The following is an 18,394-nucleotide window of genomic DNA, read 5'->3' on the forward strand; positions in this document are numbered from 1 at the left end:
TGACGTACACCCACTCGGAAGTTCTGCAGGCGCGGACAAAGACGCACCGCGTCACGACCTTCTTTCCGTTCTGTTTCTCTACCACAACCACTTTTCCATATCGAAATTGTTTAGTGGAACAATATTCCAAGAGCAGTCATTCATCCGCCTACCGGTAATGCCTTTCCAGTACCGCGTGTTTCCGCGCCAGAACGACGTGATGCTGACTTCGGGACGCGTTTCTGCCTGTTTCCGCGAAGCCACAGCTGCTGATGCCTTGGGAACCGTCTCGCCTAAGGCAATGCTGCCTTCCGACTTACCGACGCCAGGCAACATACGGCTGATCAAGGTATAGTACTACTTGTGTTCATTGTGTTCAAGACGATATTTAAAGCCCGTCGATTGCTCTTTTTGATGACATTATCACTGCTACCACTCCTGAACTTCCTCAAACACTATTCCCCGTTCGATTCACCAGGGATTCACCACAAATTCTTGCAACATGCGCATCTCAACTATCAGACAACGCAAAGACGGTTTTCTACGCCGCAGGTCAAAGCCATCTGCTGTTCCCATGCGACCAGGTGCCGCTCCCTCGATCAAGCCAAATTTCTCCGAGACCTCAGAACATGATACGATGACTGTCGACTGCAAAGCTGGTCTGGCACAAATCAGTATTATCAATGGCCTGATCAGCAGAACATTGAGCTACGATTGCTCACTGTCTGGTCAGAGGACCAACTCCGTAATTTTCGACTTGGCAGACTTCGATCAGACTGTGCCGCTTCACGTGGATGTTCTTGGATGCAACGGACGTATTGCAAGAAGTCAGAACGCCTGGGGGACGAAACGTCGGGATGTCATTCGCATTGACAACTCGGACATCATTCTACGCAAACAGTCTGCCATTGGTGTCAGCGCGCTGTCAAAGGTTGACTACGAAGATACCGATGCGGAGGTTGAGGGACATCAATGGACAGTTCTGCTCAACGAGAAGGGTCCCAACGGCAAGCTAAGCCGGGCCAACACCATCGACCTTCGTGTTGGTTGCGTCCTCGATGGCGCAGTCGTATACTATGAAGACGGCCACAAAACGCCTTGTGGTCTCCGCTACACTGAGACCGGCTCTACACACTACTTCGGCGGCCACCAGTCACAAAAGATCCATCTTCCTAAAGATGTCGACATTGTCAAGGTAGAGGTGAACAGATCTGGATATGGCTGTAAGGTGCTTAGTGGCATAGTCATGACCCTTTCGAACGGTATCAGAAAGGGAGCACTCAATGATAGCGAGTTCACTGGAAGCATCCCTGTGAGCAACAAATTACAAGTCTTGGAGCCTGGGGTGGGAGAGAAGATTGTGGGGTTCTATGGCACAAGCTCGCATTATACGGAGGAGTTTGGTATCATCACTGGGCCCAAGGATGAGGACCTGCCGCCACAAACTTATGATATGCCTCAGTTGCAGAATATTCAAGAGAGGGGCAGTTTCGCGAGAAGAGTTTGATAATTCAGATAACACTGGTGAATACTTGACATTTGATTACTTCAGTTGTCTGCCATTGAGGAGCTGAGATGCGTATGCTTCAAATGAACACAGCTTTGACCAAGCGACTGGCGTCGACTTCCCTATGTTCAGAATTGTTCAAGCACGCGCCTCCTCCCCGTGTGCTAAATTCTGTCACTTCTAGCCATCTTCTACGGCCATGCCTAGTGTTGTTTGGTGTGTAGAAATGCACAATTTTCTCAAAATCGGTCTCGTCGTCCGCAGAGAGGCGCTAACTATTAAGCCCTTAGTGGAGGGCTGCACTGATCTCAAAAACATTGTGCATTTCCACAGCATGCGCGTGACAAAGTTCTGCAGACGGGGAGGCTGGATGGGAGCGAGCACGAGTCGACATCCGGGAGCTACCGTGAGGTCTAAAAAGTGGAACTTGAAGATATCGTGGCTCGGAAGTGTTTCAAGATGGCCCGGAAACGGTGGATCTCAGTGGTGATTTGTGTTCAAAGAGAGAAGAAGCATTCATTCGCCTTTGGACTTATCCATGTCGACTTCTAACAGTCGCTGTTCAGGACACAGAGTATGAGCATGTACCAAGTGTTTCCTGCATCAACGTTCAACTGCAAAGCAGATCAGCATGATGAGATGAGCAGATCGACAGTGCATCCTTTGTGGCCCGTGAGGTTGGGCTGAAATGGACCGAGCGTCTCGAACTCAAGGGACCAAGGACGACTCCATCTTCACATGACTCTCTCTTGTCTGTCTTGACTTGGCTTGTTCCATTGTTTCCATCCTCCTTCACTTTTTCCTTTCCGTTCTAGCATTCATTGGCGCAATCATCTCGGCCGGCACTTGTTTCTTCACTCTCTTCTTAATCACATATAATTCCTTCTCCCTCCTTGTCTCTCTGTGGAAAAGCGCACAATCGGACCTTCGGCAGCTGTACCACTTGACCCACCTCGACTATCCTCGACATCTTGTACCTTGTTACTCCAGAATCCTTGCATTTAGAACACACCTGCTTCTTGTCCAGGGTTCTCATTCTTCTGTCCACCTCTCAAAACGGCAAACGCGCGACACAATGGACGACAAGATCTCAATCACCATCTGCGGCGACGGCGGATGCGGTATGCACCCCTCACCAGTCTTACCTAGACTTGCGACTAATACAATTGCGCTAGGTAAATCATCAATCACCCTTCGCATCGTCCGCTCGGCCTGGACTCACGACTACGATCCCACAATCGAAGACTCCTACTCTGTAACCCGCACAATCAACGGCCAAACCTACTCTCTGCACCTCACCGATACCGCCGGACAAGAAGAATATCGTGGCATGTGGTCGGCCGCAAACTTGACCTCTGACGCCTTTCTCCTCGTCTACGACATCACCAACGCCCAATCGTTGCAGAATCTGGACTTCTTTGCAGAGCTGATTGAGATGGAGAAGGAGAACAGACAAGAGCAGGGAAGATGCTGGCCCGCCATCATGGTCGCCGGGAACAAGTGCGATCTGCAGGGCCAGAGACAAGTCGGTGCTGCCGAGGGTTTGGAATGGGCAAAGAGCAGAGGGTGCGGTTTCATGGAGACTTCTGCTCGTGAGGTCGTGAATATTGAGGAGACTTTTGCTTGTAAGCCTCGCATATGCCTTCCGCAAAGAGCTCAAAGATCAAAAGAATACTGACTTCCAAACAGCAATCGTTAAGCGCGTAGTTGAGGCCAGAGAACAACACGCAGCAGGCATGCGTCCAGACTTCCCTTCGCTGATCAACCCGACACCTCACAACCAACGCGCATCCGCACTACCCGAAACACAACAATCTGCGCCTGCACCAAACATCACTAGCGACGCCGAGAAGCAGCGCTACTCGCAATCCGAATCCACAGCCACTTCACCGCAAAACAAAAAGAAGAAATCCGGTTTCTTCTCCAGCTTGAAGTGCTGGTAACCCTTCTATCTTCGACGAGTGAGACGACAATTTCTTTTCATCTCGAGCGGTACTCTGTTGTTGCATCTCAACTCGTGCGAGATGCTCTGTGGAAGAGAGAGCATCGAATGTGAATTCCACGGCTGGCGATATCCAATCTCTTTGTGTTTGTTTCTTGCCCTGTTCTCTTTTTCTCATCACTTCTCTGTTACGTTACAATACCCCTTTTCTCGTTTTTGATATCCTGTACAATCAGATGCCACACCATTTTGTTCCCTTTTAATTTTGCGAATAGGGGTCCCAATCATGTTGTCTTGTCATTCCACTTTCAGAAATCGACGTCTAATATTGTCACTACAGCCTCCTATGTGTCTAATATCAATCTTGTCCGCACCAATATCTCCCGCACCAATCTCTTCCGCACCAACCTCTTCCGTGTAGTACACCATCTCCCTCTCTATATGCTGATGCTAATGCTAGTCCGCCAATAAAGAACCGAGGTTCCCTTGACCAGCGACAAAGTTCCTGCCTTTCTCTGGATCCTCAAACGCTGACGAGTCGATGGATCCCCAGAATGTCAACGCCGCTCTGTACTTGACTAGTCATCCATGACAAAGTCAGTCAGAGCAGCATGGGTGACATAGTAAGCACCCTTGGCATTATACTCTTCATCAAACATCAAAGGCTTCGCTCCAGCCAACCAGGTATAAGCGTGCTTATCAGTGAATCCCCAAAAGCTGATGTCCGTGATACCCGCATCCAGAGCTTCTCTGATGACATTACCGTAGATTTCGGTCACGAGGGTCTTTTTGAGGGTGTGCACGTCCATTTCGGCAATCGTGACTTCCAACCCCAGTGCCTTGTACGAGTTTGTGATGTTTGTGATGACGCCGGGGATGGGTGCGATTTCGGTAATGTGCATTTGGAGAGCGACGCCGTCGATGGGTACATTGTCGCCCACGAGTCCGGCGACCAAGTTGAAGAGTTCTTGACGCTTGCCTGGGTATGATTCGACGAGGTTTTCGTTGATGAACAATTTGGCGGTTGGGTCGGCCGCTCGCGCGATGCGGAAGGCGTCTGCGATGTAGCCCGGGCCGAGCACTTTGGTAAAAGTGTTGTTGTTCAAGCCGCCGCCCATTGTCTGCAGTGCTTCGGTGACGACGTCCCAGCGGTCCATTTTCCCGTGGTAGCGGTGCATGACGGCGTTAAAGTGCTCGGTCATGGCGGCGCGGAATTGGGTGGGGTCGGTGATGTTGAGTAGATAGTCTGGGTTGCAGCAGCTGGAAATCAGCCCGTGGCCCTTGACGGCCATGTCGTTCGCTTCGGCGAAGTCAACAAGGCGGTCGAGGGCGGTCCAGTTGTAGTAACCCTGGGTGGGATGGAAAAAGTTCCATTTCAACTCGTTCTCAGGGGAGAGACTGTTGAACTGCTGAGCAAGGACCGTGGAGAATTGAGCATCATTGAGGTAGGTGGGGTTGATGGCTCCAGAACCGATGAGAATGTCTTTATGAGCAGCAGTCTGTCTCAGAGTGGTTATTCCAGAATTGCCACAGGCATCTGAGCCCATGACTGCGGTGAGGACCGTGACTCCAAGAGTTGCGATGTTGGAAGTCTTCATGACTCTGAATGCTAAAAAGAGTTTGTTCGTGTTGAGTTGTTGGCATTCGTAGTTGTGTGATGGCTTTTGGACCTGCCCCGTGGGTGTGGACTTTATAGCTTTTCTGACCTGCCCTACTCTCGTCCGCGGATGCTCATCTCGTCACCAGTCGGTCAAGCCTCAAAAGGTGACGACGCACAGAAACTCGATCCCAGCCATTCATCAAAGACCCTAAGAGCGTGCGTTTTGGCCCAAAGTTTGTGAGATGATGAGAGCTTGCTGTATGCCGAGTAACAGTTATACGCAAATACGCAATACGCACAGCTCGAAGACGGACGTCATACGCATTCGACTGGGGCCATATTGGCAGCCACGACGCCTGCATGCGCAATGCGCATCTGGTGGGAGGCTTTGAGCATTGATCGGGCCAACTGCCATGTTTCACAAAGACAGGACCACAAGGCAACAATCACAAGATACGACGAGGGAAGAAATGTTTGAAAAAGTGAAGGTTGTTGTAACATTAGGTATCAAGCAAGTGGCCACCAAGAAAGGCCGCTAAAAGAAAGCAATAAAAATAGAACATCAACCCAGCGCTTGGGAGTCCCGTTTATTTACACCATGAACATTTTTATCAGAATAGCAATATCGTCAAATCTTCGTCGCAAGAATCTAGACTGCAGACTTCTCTGCAGTGTTGGACTCGGAGTAGTCCTCAGAAGTCTTGGTGTGAGCGGCACCGTGGGTGGTCTCGTCGTACTCAGGAGTTCCGGGGACCTCGCCGGCAAGCTGCTCGAGGGTCTTGCGCTTGGTCTCGGGGATGAGGAGAGAAGTGAAGATACCGAGGAACATGAAGAGTGCGAAGATTTGGAGGACGTGGTTGAGCCAAGGGGAGGGGTTGGCAGTTGTGACGTTACCACGAACACGGAGAGGACCGATGACAACCTGGGCAATGATGGCACCGACCTTGCCGGAAGCGGCGGAGAGACCGTGAGAAGTAGAACGGTAGCGAGTAGGGAAGCATTCTCCGGGAACAATGAAAGTGGTAGCGTTGGGGCCGAAGTTGAAGAAGAACTGGCAGAGAATGTAGAGACCGAGCTTGCCGCTGGTGCCGATGACGTGGTAACCGAAACCAAAGATACAGAAGAAGATGGTGAGGAGAGTGAAACCCATAAGCTGGATGGGCTTACGGCCGACGGTGTCAACAAGGGCGACTGTGACCCAGTAACCAGGGATGGCACCAGCGCAGACGATGATCAAGTTACCGACAGCATTCTTGTGGAAGATCTCGTACATGTTGTTACCACCGGTGTAGCCAATGGCAGCGAGAATGACAGAGCTGTTGAGCGAAACACCGTAGAAAGCAACATCGAGGAAGAACCAGGAACCAGCGGTACCAATCAGAATCTTCATGTTCTTCCACTGACCGTAGTGGCGGCAGAAGTCAGCCCAAGAAGCCTTGGGGATCTCAAGCTGGCCAGCGGTAGCCTCACGAGTCTGGACGCGGGTGATCTCATCGGGGCTGCCGTGGGACTTGCCGTTGAGGTAGGCCTTAGCATCGGTGTCGGCCTTGACAACGTCGCGGGAGACGTCGAAAGTGTAACGAGGAGTCTCAGGGATGGTAAGACGGTAGTAGAGGGCGATACATCCGGGGACGGCACCGAAACCGATAATGACACGCCACATCTTGTCGACAGCAAGCTGGCAGACACCGTCACAGGCGGCGGCGTTCTTTCCGCTCTGGAGCGACTCCTTGAAGCCAGCAGTGACAATGAGGGCAATGAGACCGGCAGCCAATTGGCCGATACCCTGCATGGCGAAGACGGAGCCCATCATGGCACCGCGCCACTTGGTGGTAGCGAATTCAGAAGTAATGATTGAGGAGAGAGGGTAGTCACCACCAATACCGATGCCCATGAGGACACGCCAGAAGATGATGATGCCGACGATGGAGATAGCGGGAGAGTCCGAAGAGAGAGCTTGAGCGAGAGTTGCGAAGATAATAATCATGAGTTCGAGACCGTACATCTTCTTGCGGCCAACGACATCAGCGAGCCAACCGAAACCGACCTGACCGATAACGGTACCACCGGAGGTAGCAACCTTGATGGCAGTGTCGGAAGACTGAGGGATCTTTCCGGCAAGCTTGCCGGGGGCGTCTTGCCAGTAGACAACACCCAACATGTTGGTGACGAGACCAATGGCGAAAATGTCGTAAGCATCAGTGAAGAAACCAATACCAGCGACGATGACGGCGCGAACGTGGTACCAGCCGAAAGGAGCCTTGTCGATTTCAGCAAGAGCGAGTCTGCGGCGCTCGTTGGGATCCTCGATGTGAGCGAAGTCATTATGGAAGTTGTGGAAGGCAGCGTTTCCGCCTGCGGTTCTGTGAGGAGTGGCCATTGCTGTTGTGAGTTGCTATCTATTGAAGATAGAAGCAATGAGCAAAGGAGAACGGGAAGTCAGAAAGATCCGACTGTGAACGATCTGTCTTCAGAAGTGAATGGCTGATGATGGACGAGACGAACAGGGAAGAGGTGAGCAGATGCCTTCTTTTATCTGCAGCATCTTTACTCGAGCATCCGACTTGGCTGTCAGACGGGTGTTTGCTTGTTCCCCAACTGGTTGCAGGCCCAGACTGTGGCGCTTTAGTCTGGGATCCAATCAGAGTACCCCATTTCATCACGCACGAGGCGGCCAAGGCCGTGGCTTTGGATCTTGGGGTGCTTGAGAACGTCTTGCACGGTCTTGACGGTTCTTGCTCCAAAAGGCTAATCTTAGTTTACTTAGCACCAACGGCCATTTTCAGCAACTTGTCGAGTGATCCATCTCCGCGTGGGGCCATGAGAGACCAGTCGTGCAGCTCGTGCTCTATCACAATGTTAGTGATTAGAGGATGAACGATCTTCATGCTTTTCGACTACAGTCTCGGCTCTTAGAACACACACTTCGTCTCGCGAACATGCTTCAGGGTTCATTCATCGCGCAAACAATGCCCTCACTTCGATGCCGTCTCTTGAATGGACACAACCTGCATGACCGATCTTCGATATTTCCAGACGTGTGGTACACGTAATGTGAGGACTCCTCTATCCGGACCAATTATTGGGTAGTCGTCCCACTTACACGTGCGCGGCAAGGCCGAGTCGTACAATGCTACCCTTTCTTTGGCGCGTCGCCTGCCTACTCCTTGCCGCAGAGTGGTGAGTCCGAGGGACGTTTATTGCAGATAGCCGAGCAAGACTCGACAAAGTCGAGGGGCGTGTCAAAGATGTGAAGTGAAAATGAGCCAATCGGCTCTTTTCTACTTCAAACGTGGGTGAAATGGAGACTCGTTCTGGTTCTCCACGTTGACTTGGCGGAAAGCCACTTCCTCCTAACTTTACATTCAACCTTCAGGTTTTGGGTGACATCCCGTATGAGAAAATTTTCCTTGGGCTGATGTCTTGCTTCAAGTTGCGTTTCCAAATGGATCTTCCACGACGGCAAGTGGATATGCTCATCACCCACGCAACATGTGCTGGATGCATTCAATCCACAATCCTTCGGACTACTGGGCGTCTAGTACTCGTCTATTGAATCGGGATGCTCGTGTCGCAAGCGATGATGGCCCTTGACTACGGCAGAATTGCTTCGAACATTCAGCTTGGCAGCTTCTTCACACTCAACGAACTTCTGTTCTTCGGTCCGTCGAAACGGCCGCGGTTATCGCGGTCGTTGCACGTACGGGTGCACCATCCTTGGAGGCAGCACGTGTAGTCTCTCCAATTTCCCGGCCTCCCAAGTTTTGCAGGAGGCTTGAATGGCCGCGTTGTCAAGTTGACATTGAATTTCCTATTCCAAACCCATGTGTCGATTCCTTTCGAGGTGAATGGCTGAGCCAGATTTGGACTGCAAAATAGCAAATAGGTCTGGACGGCAAAACCAACAACAAGCTCGAGTCAGGCGGATATCAGCCTCTCATGCAGGCAAGATACGCTTCGAGGCAAAGGATGAGGTGCAGTGAGTTGTGGGTCTGATGTACCGGATTCTAGAAGCAGGAGGGTGCCGCTCTGTCGCTCTTCGCCGAATTCGACTTCAGGGTGCGAGTGTGAGCGCGTACATGGTGAGATCAGCGACGCTCTGCTTTTTACTCGGCTCAGGTTATCTGTCCTTGATGTCGCCCTTCACCCCGTGCTGGGATGGCAAGGGTTGTCGTCAAAGATGAAGCAAGCCAAGAATATGGCTGCCAGTCAAGCATGAGAGTCAAGCTCCTGGCTGACATTCGATGAATTCTTGGTAACCGCCTCAAGTTCACCAAGTCCTTGGCGAGTTGACGAATGTCATGGCATGCAATCAAGCAGTTCTGGGCAGGTCAAGCCTTTGGCGGATATGACTGATCTTCTGAAGCTTCTTGAGGCTGTCTTGTCATCTTGGCTCGTTCTTGTTTTGACTTCGTGTTGATCCCTCTAGGAGCCCTGTCGTAAGGCTGTCAGCAGGCAGCAACGTCTTCAAGGACCAGATGATCAGCAAAGGTTTGTGAAACGACCGCTCTCAAGAGACGATCGCACCGCTTGAGAAGGCATCCTTGAGTGAAGAATGACTGATAGCATGTCTAGATCGATCCAATGTATGTTCCACGCCATCTCAAGACGCTCCATCGTAGTCAGCGACTCGACATATCGATTTTACATTCCTGCTACACCGAACCTCCCTCGACTGCTCTGACTGCACCCAGTTCACCAGGGTCGATCGGCTTAGCAAATAACCTACGCGTTATTTTGTACACTCCTCGACGAACGATCGATATCCCCGACTTCAGAATCCAGCACACAGCTTTGACGCAGACCAAGTAGTAAGAGATGTCCCGGCGCCAACAATGCACTCAGAGCAAGGAGAAAGTTTGGAAACCAGGTACACAAAGCGCCGATGCAAGAAGCTACTGGCCGCAGAAAACGAGCACTTTCGTTGGAGTGACTTATTTCTGCTCTGCGCCCCATTTCTCAAACAACTGGCACTGGAAGCTCTCATTGCGACTTGGTTGTATTTCAAATGAAGCTCTGCTGGCGTGGCTAGATATTGAAACTGACGTGTCAAGGCTGTACTGACTATCTGGATGGCTGAAATATCTCCTGAACTGGGATTAAGCGCCTCGACAGTGTAGAGTCCGTCCTCTCAGTGGCCGCAGATGTGCGCATCTCGGTCACAGCGGCGCCTTCAATCTCAACGCGCCTTTAGGGTAGGCAACAATGTATTAGTCTCAGACAATATGTACTCAACACCTTGCTCTACAATCAGTAAGTGAAGATCATTAACTGAGACTCAATGATCACAACACACACGCGTTCCAACAGCGCAATTCACCCAAACCCCCTTCACTACCCTTATATACCCTGCCACTTGATCCCCTCACAAGCAACACCATCCCCGCTTTATCGCCAGGCGGGGTGGCCCAGCGGTTACCCTCGTCAACTCGTGTTTGGCGACCCCCTGAGAAATTGCCCACAGGTCATCGGTTCGATCCACGGCATCATAGGTCGCCGATTTTGGACCAAGAGTCTTGACACTCCACAACTTGAGCTGAAACGAAAATCCTTCGGGGTTGGCTTTCCACCCTCTCTAGGAGGGTGTTTGTTTTGCACTCTTTTGGTGAGAGGGAAGATTTGCGCGTCGATATCTCGTTTGTTGATGGCTTGTGGTGTTGTTTTGGTGTTTGATGTGTGGATTCGTGCGCATACTTTTGCTTCTCTTGATCTCGGACATTGAGAACGGCGCTTGATTTAGGGCACTTCTTCTTTCATGGATCGCATGAACCAATCCGACAGAGTACACGCAATCTAAGTCCTCCTGGCCAACGAACAAGGCCGTCACATCTTCAGCACCGTAGCTTTAATTCATGGTCACACTTCATCCTCGCACAATCATTTGCATTCCTCTTGACCACGATACCGTGACGATCCTCTGCAGATTACTCACGGTAGCCTCGTTCCGGCTTTTGCCCCCGGCATCGTGGTTTCAAGCCTCTGATGAGGGAATACAATATTTGCTTCGTCCTGATTGATTTCATGTTGCAAGAGCTTTCCCTTTCCATCCAGATGTTTGGCGCAAACAAGCTCCTCTGCTTGCCTTGATTGATTAATCATCTTTTGTTGTACACGCTTTCCAACTATGGTCGTTCCTCACGAACCATTGTTTCTATGGTGTAATTCTTTATTCCTCCTTTTCCTTCTTTTTTTGCACACCATTGTTGAGCTCATCACCCTGACTCAATGTTGACATCAAAGTCATTTGCGGACTGGGGATCAAAGACACCAGCAGACGATGTTGCTCTGTGTCTTTGGTCTCTTCTCGATATCCTTCGAGTTTCGGGAAGGAAGTTTCAGCATCATGGTCGTTGCTATCGCCGATGCAGAACTTATGAACTCTTGAAGCATTTGGAGCATTCCAGGTGCGCCTGAAAGTATGACAAGCTTTGAAGCACCGATGACCATATGCCGCTTTTGTGGTGTTGCTCTTCTCTATCGGAGAAGCTGGCACTAATCCAGACCTTAGCATGATATCTTGCTCTGAGCTGAGCAAGTCTAATGTGGGTGACCGTGACATGAGCTTTCTCTCCCACCAGACCCTGGGCTTCGAGGGATGCTCTCTATCGACATTGTGCTGTGATATTGAAGAGTGTTGTTGGCGTCAATGCCTACCATGCAAGGACAGACAGCTGCAAGACTTGATACGGTCTGCTCTCTTCCTGCTGTCTTGAACCGTCTCAGAGCCTGGATGGAGCAGATATACTGTGATCTTTCTCTTCAACATCTCAATGTCTTCAATCCTTGCCAACAACCTCTTCACACTTCCTCCTGACTTCTTCAACGCCTTTCACACCTTCCCACTTCTCAAGCAACGTCCTAACCTCCTCCCACTGCTGCTCCATCTCTTCATTCCTCCCCTCCTCTTTCATCTTACCAAACCTCTCCGGTGCACCCAGCACCCACCTCACCACCTCTCTATCCCCCTCTTTACTCCCACCTTTCCCTCCTCCTTTCCGACTCTCCGAGATACCAACCGCAACATCAACAATATGACCCACCGCAGGCTCCAACGTCGTCGTCACCGGCGCCATCGGATCCACATTCTCCCTCATCTTCGAAATCGTCTTCGTCGCCGACAACAGCGTGGTATAATTATCATACACCAATGCCTTCTTATCACCCTCCAACCCCAAGGAGGAAATGGTGATGGAATTCAACGTTCGCAGCAGACCTTCCGCATCGGAAGATGTTAGGAGCTCTTGTACGTATCGGTCTGCGGAGAAGGAGGGGTTGTCCAATACTGCTAGGGCGTCTGGGGGTGTGGTGTCTTCTTGTTGTTGTGTGATGGGTGCGGGAGGGGCTTTCGCGGCGTCGGAGGCTTGGAGGTTGTAGAATTCGCGAAGGGCGGCGCGGTCGCGGCGGCGTGAGGGTGTTGGTACGGGTGTGCTGTTTGCGGTGGTGTTTGTGCTGTCGCGGATGGAAGCTGGTCGTGAGGACGAGGGCGAGCGTGTGGAGGTTATTGTGCTGGTGGAGGTGCGGCGGCTTAGGTTGATACTTGGTCGGGGTGAGGCGATCGACATGATGGGCTGTATGTGTTATTGTTGTCTCGTCAGGTCTTGTTGTAACGTAGATGAGAAGTTGACGATGATGCGGAAGTTGTTGACGCGAGGTGGAACATCGACGTGGGTCTGACATGTGCATTTGTGGGGTACATGAGGTCAGGGTCACCAAGAAACTGATGGTCATGCTGAGTACAAAGAAGAAATAATCGTGTCTTGACGTCGAAGCCGACAGACCTGTCATGGTCTAATGTCTATTTAATGCAAAAGCCGTTCCCAATAAACTCCATGCCCTTACTTCCTGAAAGTCATGCTCTTGCCAGCCCTCTCCTTCTGTTGTCTTGGCATACCCTTCATCGTGTCGAGTGCCTTGACGAATGGATTGAATGCCTTGGTCTTGGGCTCCTTCTTGTTCTTCCTTCTGTCGCGAGGATCCTCCTTGTTCGCCTCTAGCACACTAGGTGCGGCTGCGTAATCGAACTCTTCCTCTTCCAGATCAACCTCTGCTGCGTGCTGGGCTGCCGCCTCCTTCTCGGCCTTCTTTTGCTCCTTGCGTTGACGCTTAGCCTCACGCTTGGCTTCGAGGCTTTCATCAGCAGTAAGATCAATCTCATCGGCGTTGGTCGCAAGACTGTCGTTGCCGGTTGACATGGCGTCAGAGTTGCGCTTGCGTCCACGCTCCTTGAGTGTGAAGACGCGATCTTTGGGTGTCGCTTGCGCACTCGAGGGCGTGGCGGCTGCTGGTGTCTGGATAGGGGTGGGCGGTGCTGTTACGGGAGCTGACGAGGCGAAGACTTCTGCCGTCAAAGCAGGAAGAGGGACAGCTAGTGAGATGTTGGAAGAGTAAGGACGAGGTTGCTCATTCTGGTTCTTGCCGCCGAAGAGGCCACCCCAGAACTGTGAAACCTTCGAGCGGACTCCTGACGGCTCGCTACTGTCTGTGCGGTTCAGGATTGGTGCTTTCGGTGCCGAATGAGCAGGCGCGGCTTGCTTGGGCTGTGAGTGTTTGAGAGCAGCGAAATGGGTAGGCGTTTCGTGGAGCGGCACTCCCAAGAGATGTGCTTCAATCTCCTTCAACATCGACACCATATCGGGACCGTTCTCGCCCTCTTCCTTGGCTTTGACTACTGTTGACAGCAATTCGTCAACTCTCAGGCGAACAGTCTGGCTAGCAGGCTGAATGGCGGCAAAGATACCGGCCTTCTCAGTGGGCATCTCCTTGGCAAGAGTGAAGATGTTGTGGTTTGCCATGACATAGTGAGTGCTGTCGTCCTGCTGACGAGCAACTTGGTCACGCCATTGGTGAACTGCACGGAAGACAGAAAACTGCTGCTTGTTGAGCAGAGCAGGTGTACGGCTCAGCATCTTGTACCACCCTCCTGCGCCTAATCCTTGTGCTGCGTCATAAACGGGGTGTTCGTAACGCTGGAGAGCCGTGTCTCTAGAACGAGTCAAGACGTCGTGAATCTTGTCCTTCTCATGGTCGGCAACAGAAAAGTCGGACTTCTGGATCAGCTCATTGCGCATGTTGTCGTAGACGTATAGGAGGAAATGCGTGTCGGAGCGGGCGTATTCGAACATTTCCTGTGGTAGAGGTCGAATGCGCCAGTCTGCAGTCTGGTACTGTTTCTGAGCGTCAAAGTTGACAAACTTCTTGAGCAAAAATGCCAGACTTCCTCCAGAGTATCCTAGCGCTCTTGATGCGAAATGCGTGTCGAACAAGCCCACAACGTAAAGTCCCAAATCTCTTTGCAACCAGGTAATGTCCATGAAAGCTCCGTGCAAGACCTTGAGGATTCTAGGGTCGGCAAAGACCTCGTTCAGCTTGCTCAACTTCCTCCTCCAGGGTTGCAGGGTATCAACGACCCAATCCTTTTCGCGCGTGCTGATTTGCATTAACGACACGATACCGATGTATGAGCGAGAGTCGTGGTGTTCCAAATCAATAGCAATCTCCTTTGCTTTCCTGAGCTCTTGAAGCATCTCATCGACCTTGTCTTCGGTATCGACAAATATAGCGGTTGTGGTTTCGTAGGGTAGGTAAGGGATGGGCTCTGCCTGGGTGTAGACAAATGACGGGTACTCGTATTGCTCGATCTCGGTTTGGTAAGGATGGCGGTGGTGCGGGACATTGTTCTCGTCCTTGAAGGGCTCCAGAGCTTTGGTCAAGGGTACGATGGCGTGGGGCTTCGAATCGAGGAGAGGCTTGAAAGGACCAGATTCGAAGTTTGTAGGAATGTCGACGAAGTTTTGTTGCGGCTTGGGAATGTCTTGTGTTCTGAGGGCTTGGGAGATGCGCGAGAACTTATTCGACTTGGTCGGTGTCGATGCCTGAGATAGGGTTAGCTGAGGGAAGCAAGGTCAAGGAGAATAGAGGTGTCCGACCTGCTCTCTGCTCGGGCTCAAGCGCTTGACTGCACCCGTGTATTCGTCCAGGCTGATATCGGCCTTCTCAAGCAAGCTGTCGATAACATCAACGACGCTGCTCCATGAGGCGTCTACGGCGTCTGTGTCGGGCAACTTGGGACGTACAAGCTCCGTACTCGAAGCCGCATTGCCCAAAAGGCGTTCCGCAAGCCCCAGAAGCCGCGCATTTTGTGTGTCGAGTGCGCGACCTAGTGATGGATCGAGTGATCGGTGGAAGCCCAGATCCTCGGATGAGATGGCCTGGGATGATCGGGTGACGGCGACGAGGGATGCTTGGATCTGCTGTTGTAGAGTGTTGAAATCACCCAGCGCCTCCATAGTTTGTGTATGCGCAAGGTTGTGCTTGGAAAGAGGCTTGAAATCTTCGCGCCTTCTTGATGGAATCTTCAAAAGTTCGCCGCACAGACTCAGGGAATCATTCTCTCCGCAATCATGAATGCCAAGCAATCCAGACGGTTGCTCCTTCTGCTCGGGTGCTCTTGCCTTGTGTTCGATCTTCGCTGAGCCCGCACCTTGCTCTCCTGCCTCCTTGGACTATGACTGATGCTGATCATTTCCCCTAGCCACGCTCGGTGTGCTGTCTATACTTTGTAAAGTCGAGCACGCAGGACCATCAACGCTGCTGAGTGAGCCTTCCACCAGTTCTCATCCGTCTAAGTAACCTCAATACTTCCCTCTAAAACAAGACCTCGCCTGCTTTTCTCCCGAAGGTCTACGGCGAGGCCCAGTGGACCACACATTCTTGCAGTCTGAATGATGTAGGTTCGAGGGGTGAGAGAAAGCCAACAATGACGATCCGGACAAATTAATGGGTCCGATCTCATGCACCCCTCACCACAATGCAAGCGAAGGTATAGCCTGCAGATTTTTCTTATATCGCATCTTATATGATCCTCATGAATACCCGTTCTCTCTCTGAGCAATTATCATCTCTCAGCATGATGAAATCTATACCGTGTACCATACTGTCTGGGATATGCCTTTTACCGGCAGTTTATGCCAAAGCCCTTTGGGCAACCGAGCCAGCGAACAATTTCACAGACATCATCAGGACCGCCTATCCGGTCGGCAATGGACAACTAGCCGGTAGAGTTTGCATTTACAGTGACCCATTCAGGCTTCTAATCTGATTACAGCACTACCTTTCGGTAACCCTGGACATGAGAAACTCAGCTTAAACGTTGATTCGCTATGGAGTGGAGGCCCGTTCGAAAATTCGAGCTACAATGGAGGAAATCCTCGATCTTCGGTTGCATCTGCACTTCCAGGTATACGTGACTGGATCTTCAAGAATGGCACTGGTAACGTGACCGCTCTGATGGGCGATGACAACAACTATGGGAGCTATGCTGTTCTCGGAAATCTGACCATCTCAATCGACAAGATCTCAAACTTTACTGCATACAACAGGTCTCTCGATCTGACCACTGGTGTGTACACTACAAACTTCGAGGCCGGCGACAGCAAGTATACGAGGTAAGTGATACTCTTCTGACTCCAACGTGCCAGGCACTGACATGATTCAGCAAAATCTATTGTTCGTATCCCGACAGTGTTTGCGTGTACGAAGTTTCTTCGACTGGCACTCTGCCGATCATCCATATATCGTTTGAAAATCAGCAGTCTAATGCCTCCTTGGTCAACTCAATATGCTCGACATCATCCAGGACCGCATCATTTGTTGGCATCACCCAAGCCGAGATTGGTATGCTATACCGTGCTGAAGCCAGAGTCGTGGGAAAATCAGCTTCACTCTCCTGTTCCTCAGGTATCCTAACCATCAAACCCAGCTCGCAACAACACTCTCTAGCGTTGGTCGTCGCTGCAGGCACCAACTATGCAGAGACTAAGGGAACAGCAGCTGCCAACTACTCTTTCAAGGGCTCAGACCCAGGAGATTACATTGCCACTATTGCAGCTCTGGCGGCAGCCAAAGGAGCTAGAGCATTGCTGCAGACTCATGTTGCAGACTACTCCGCTCTGTCTTCACGCTTCACACTCAGCCTACCAGACACCGCCGGATCTGCAGGAAAGCCTACAGCAGAACTGATTGCCTCTTACCAAGGCACCGAGAACATAACAAGCGATCCATATCATGAATCACTTCAGTTCGACTATGGTCGTCATCTGTTCATCTCTTCGTCACGCCAGAATTCTCTACCCCCAAATCTGCAAGGCAAATGGGCCTACGGTCTTCAAAATGCTTGGGGTGCCGACTACCACGCCAACATCAATCTACAAATGAATCATTGGGGTGTAGATCAAACCGGTCTTGGAGACTTGCAAGAAGCTCTGTGGCGATACATGGTTCAGACATGGATACCACGAGGCACCGAGACTGCAAAACTACTGTACGATGCACCAGGCTGGGTTACGCATGACGAGATGAATATATTCGGTCACACCGGTATGAAGACGGGTGACGAATACTGGGCAAACTATCCAGCTTCAGCAGCATGGATGATGCTCCACGTATCCGATCACTTCGACTATTCTCAAGACCTGAAATGGCTGCGAGAAACCGGATACCCACTTCTCGAAGGTGTATCTGCGTTTTGGCTCAGTCAGTTGCAAGAAGATGCCTCTTTCAAGGATGGCAGTCTGGTAGTGAACCCCTGTTCATCGCCAGAACACGGGCCTACAACATTCGGCTGTACACACTATCAACAACTCCTCCACTCCCTCTTCACAAACACCGTCTCCGCTGCAAAAGCGCTTCACATCTCTTCCCCTCTCCTCCCCGACCTCACGCATGCCTTGCATCATCTAGACACCGGTCTCCATATAAATCCCTCCCTACAAACCCTGCAAGAATGGAAACTCACCGACCTCGACACCACCTACAACACAAACTCCACCCACCGCCATCTCTCCCACCTAATCGGCTGGTTCCCCGGCTCCTCAATCTCCGGCCTCCTCTCCGGCTACACCAACACCACAATCTCCACCTTCGTCCGCAACACCCTCCTCCAACGCGGCCCAGGCATCACCGACTCAAACGCCGGCTGGGAAAAAGTATGGCGATCGGCCTGTTGGGCACGCTTGAATGACTCTTCCTCCGCATACGACGAGTTGAAACTTACCATTTCCCAAAATATCGCTTCTAATGGTTTGTCCATGTATTCGGGCAAAAACGAGCCTTTTCAAATCGATGCGAATTTTGGGTTCGTGGGGGCGGTGTTGGGGATGTTGGTTGTGGATATTGCTGGGTTGGAGAGTGTGGTGTTGGGGCCTGCTGTGCCTAAAGAGTGGGCTGGGGGTAGTGTAAGGGGGCTGAGGATTAGAGGGGGTGGAAGTTGTGATTTTGGATGGGATGAGGGGGGTGTGGTGCAGGGAGCGAAATGCAAAGGTGTTAGGAGGAGAGTTGTTAATGTTGAGGGCAAGGTGCTTTGTTAGAT

The 18,394-nt window shown here is 51.3% G+C and overlaps 9 protein-coding genes across 9 annotated transcripts; 5 read left to right on the forward strand and 4 right to left on the reverse strand.

Moving 5' to 3' along the window:
• Nucleotides 1–481: 481 nt before the first annotated feature.
• Nucleotides 482–1,486, forward strand: M438DRAFT_335921 (uncharacterized protein; the record flags this gene model as incomplete). The annotated part of the gene is made up of 1 exon (XM_029903846.1): nt 482–1,486. The coding sequence occupies one exon, from the start codon at nt 482–484 to the stop codon at nt 1,484–1,486; it is 1,005 nt and encodes a 334-aa protein (XP_029759486.1).
• A 99-nt stretch (nt 1,487–1,585) lies between these two features.
• M438DRAFT_30333 (uncharacterized protein) lies at nt 1,586–2,036 on the forward strand. The gene has a single exon (XM_029902156.1). The coding sequence runs from the start codon at nt 1,686–1,688 to the stop codon at nt 1,974–1,976; it is 291 nt and encodes a 96-aa protein (XP_029759487.1). The 5' UTR covers nt 1,586–1,685; the 3' UTR covers nt 1,977–2,036.
• A 216-nt stretch (nt 2,037–2,252) lies between these two features.
• Nucleotides 2,253–3,802, forward strand: M438DRAFT_298298 (ras small GTPase). The gene is made up of 3 exons (XM_029901988.1): nt 2,253–2,607; nt 2,662–3,111; nt 3,176–3,802. Exons 1-3 carry the CDS (start codon nt 2,562–2,564, stop codon nt 3,427–3,429), a joined length of 750 nt encoding a protein of 249 aa, XP_029759488.1. The 5' UTR covers nt 2,253–2,561; the 3' UTR covers nt 3,430–3,802.
• M438DRAFT_298302 (glycoside hydrolase) lies at nt 3,797–5,065 on the reverse strand. The gene has a single exon (XM_029901989.1). The coding sequence runs from the start codon at nt 5,024–5,026 to the stop codon at nt 4,007–4,009; it is 1,020 nt and encodes a 339-aa protein (XP_029759489.1). The 5' UTR covers nt 5,027–5,065; the 3' UTR covers nt 3,797–4,006.
• A 612-nt stretch (nt 5,066–5,677) lies between these two features.
• Nucleotides 5,678–7,408, reverse strand: M438DRAFT_406275 (MFS transporter; the record flags this gene model as incomplete). Its single annotated transcript, XM_029909834.1, has 1 exon — nt 5,678–7,408. The coding sequence occupies one exon, from the start codon at nt 7,406–7,408 to the stop codon at nt 5,678–5,680; it is 1,731 nt and encodes a 576-aa protein (XP_029759490.1).
• A 2,860-nt stretch (nt 7,409–10,268) lies between these two features.
• On the forward strand, nt 10,269–10,972 carry M438DRAFT_30432 (uncharacterized protein). Its single transcript, XM_029902184.1, has one exon. The coding sequence runs from the start codon at nt 10,310–10,312 to the stop codon at nt 10,748–10,750; it is 441 nt and encodes a 146-aa protein (XP_029759491.1). The 5' UTR covers nt 10,269–10,309; the 3' UTR covers nt 10,751–10,972.
• Nucleotides 10,973–11,816: 844 nt separating this feature from the next.
• On the reverse strand, nt 11,817–12,536 carry M438DRAFT_253347 (uncharacterized protein; the record flags this gene model as incomplete). Its single annotated transcript, XM_029899675.1, has 1 exon — nt 11,817–12,536. A coding segment is annotated over one exon (720 nt), but the record flags the coding sequence as incomplete, so codon positions are not given.
• A 242-nt stretch (nt 12,537–12,778) lies between these two features.
• On the reverse strand, nt 12,779–15,314 carry M438DRAFT_320284 (uncharacterized protein; the record flags this gene model as incomplete). The annotated part of the gene is made up of 2 exons (XM_029902871.1): nt 12,779–14,900; nt 14,955–15,314. The coding sequence occupies 2 exons, from the start codon at nt 15,312–15,314 to the stop codon at nt 12,864–12,866; spliced, it is 2,397 nt and encodes a 798-aa protein (XP_029759493.1). The 3' UTR covers nt 12,779–12,863.
• A 620-nt stretch (nt 15,315–15,934) lies between these two features.
• On the forward strand, nt 15,935–18,392 carry M438DRAFT_375148 (glycoside hydrolase family 95 protein; the record flags this gene model as incomplete). The annotated part of the gene is made up of 3 exons (XM_029908553.1): nt 15,935–16,082; nt 16,133–16,472; nt 16,523–18,392. 3 exons carry the CDS (start codon nt 15,935–15,937, stop codon nt 18,390–18,392), a joined length of 2,358 nt encoding a protein of 785 aa, XP_029759494.1.
• Between the last annotated feature and the right edge of the window lie 2 nt (nt 18,393–18,394).

The sequence above is a fragment of the Aureobasidium pullulans genome, assembly GCF_000721785.1.
Source record: "Aureobasidium pullulans EXF-150 unplaced genomic scaffold scaffold_11, whole genome shotgun sequence".
In the NCBI taxonomy this organism is placed as follows: domain Eukaryota; kingdom Fungi; phylum Ascomycota; class Dothideomycetes; order Dothideales; family Saccotheciaceae; genus Aureobasidium; species Aureobasidium pullulans.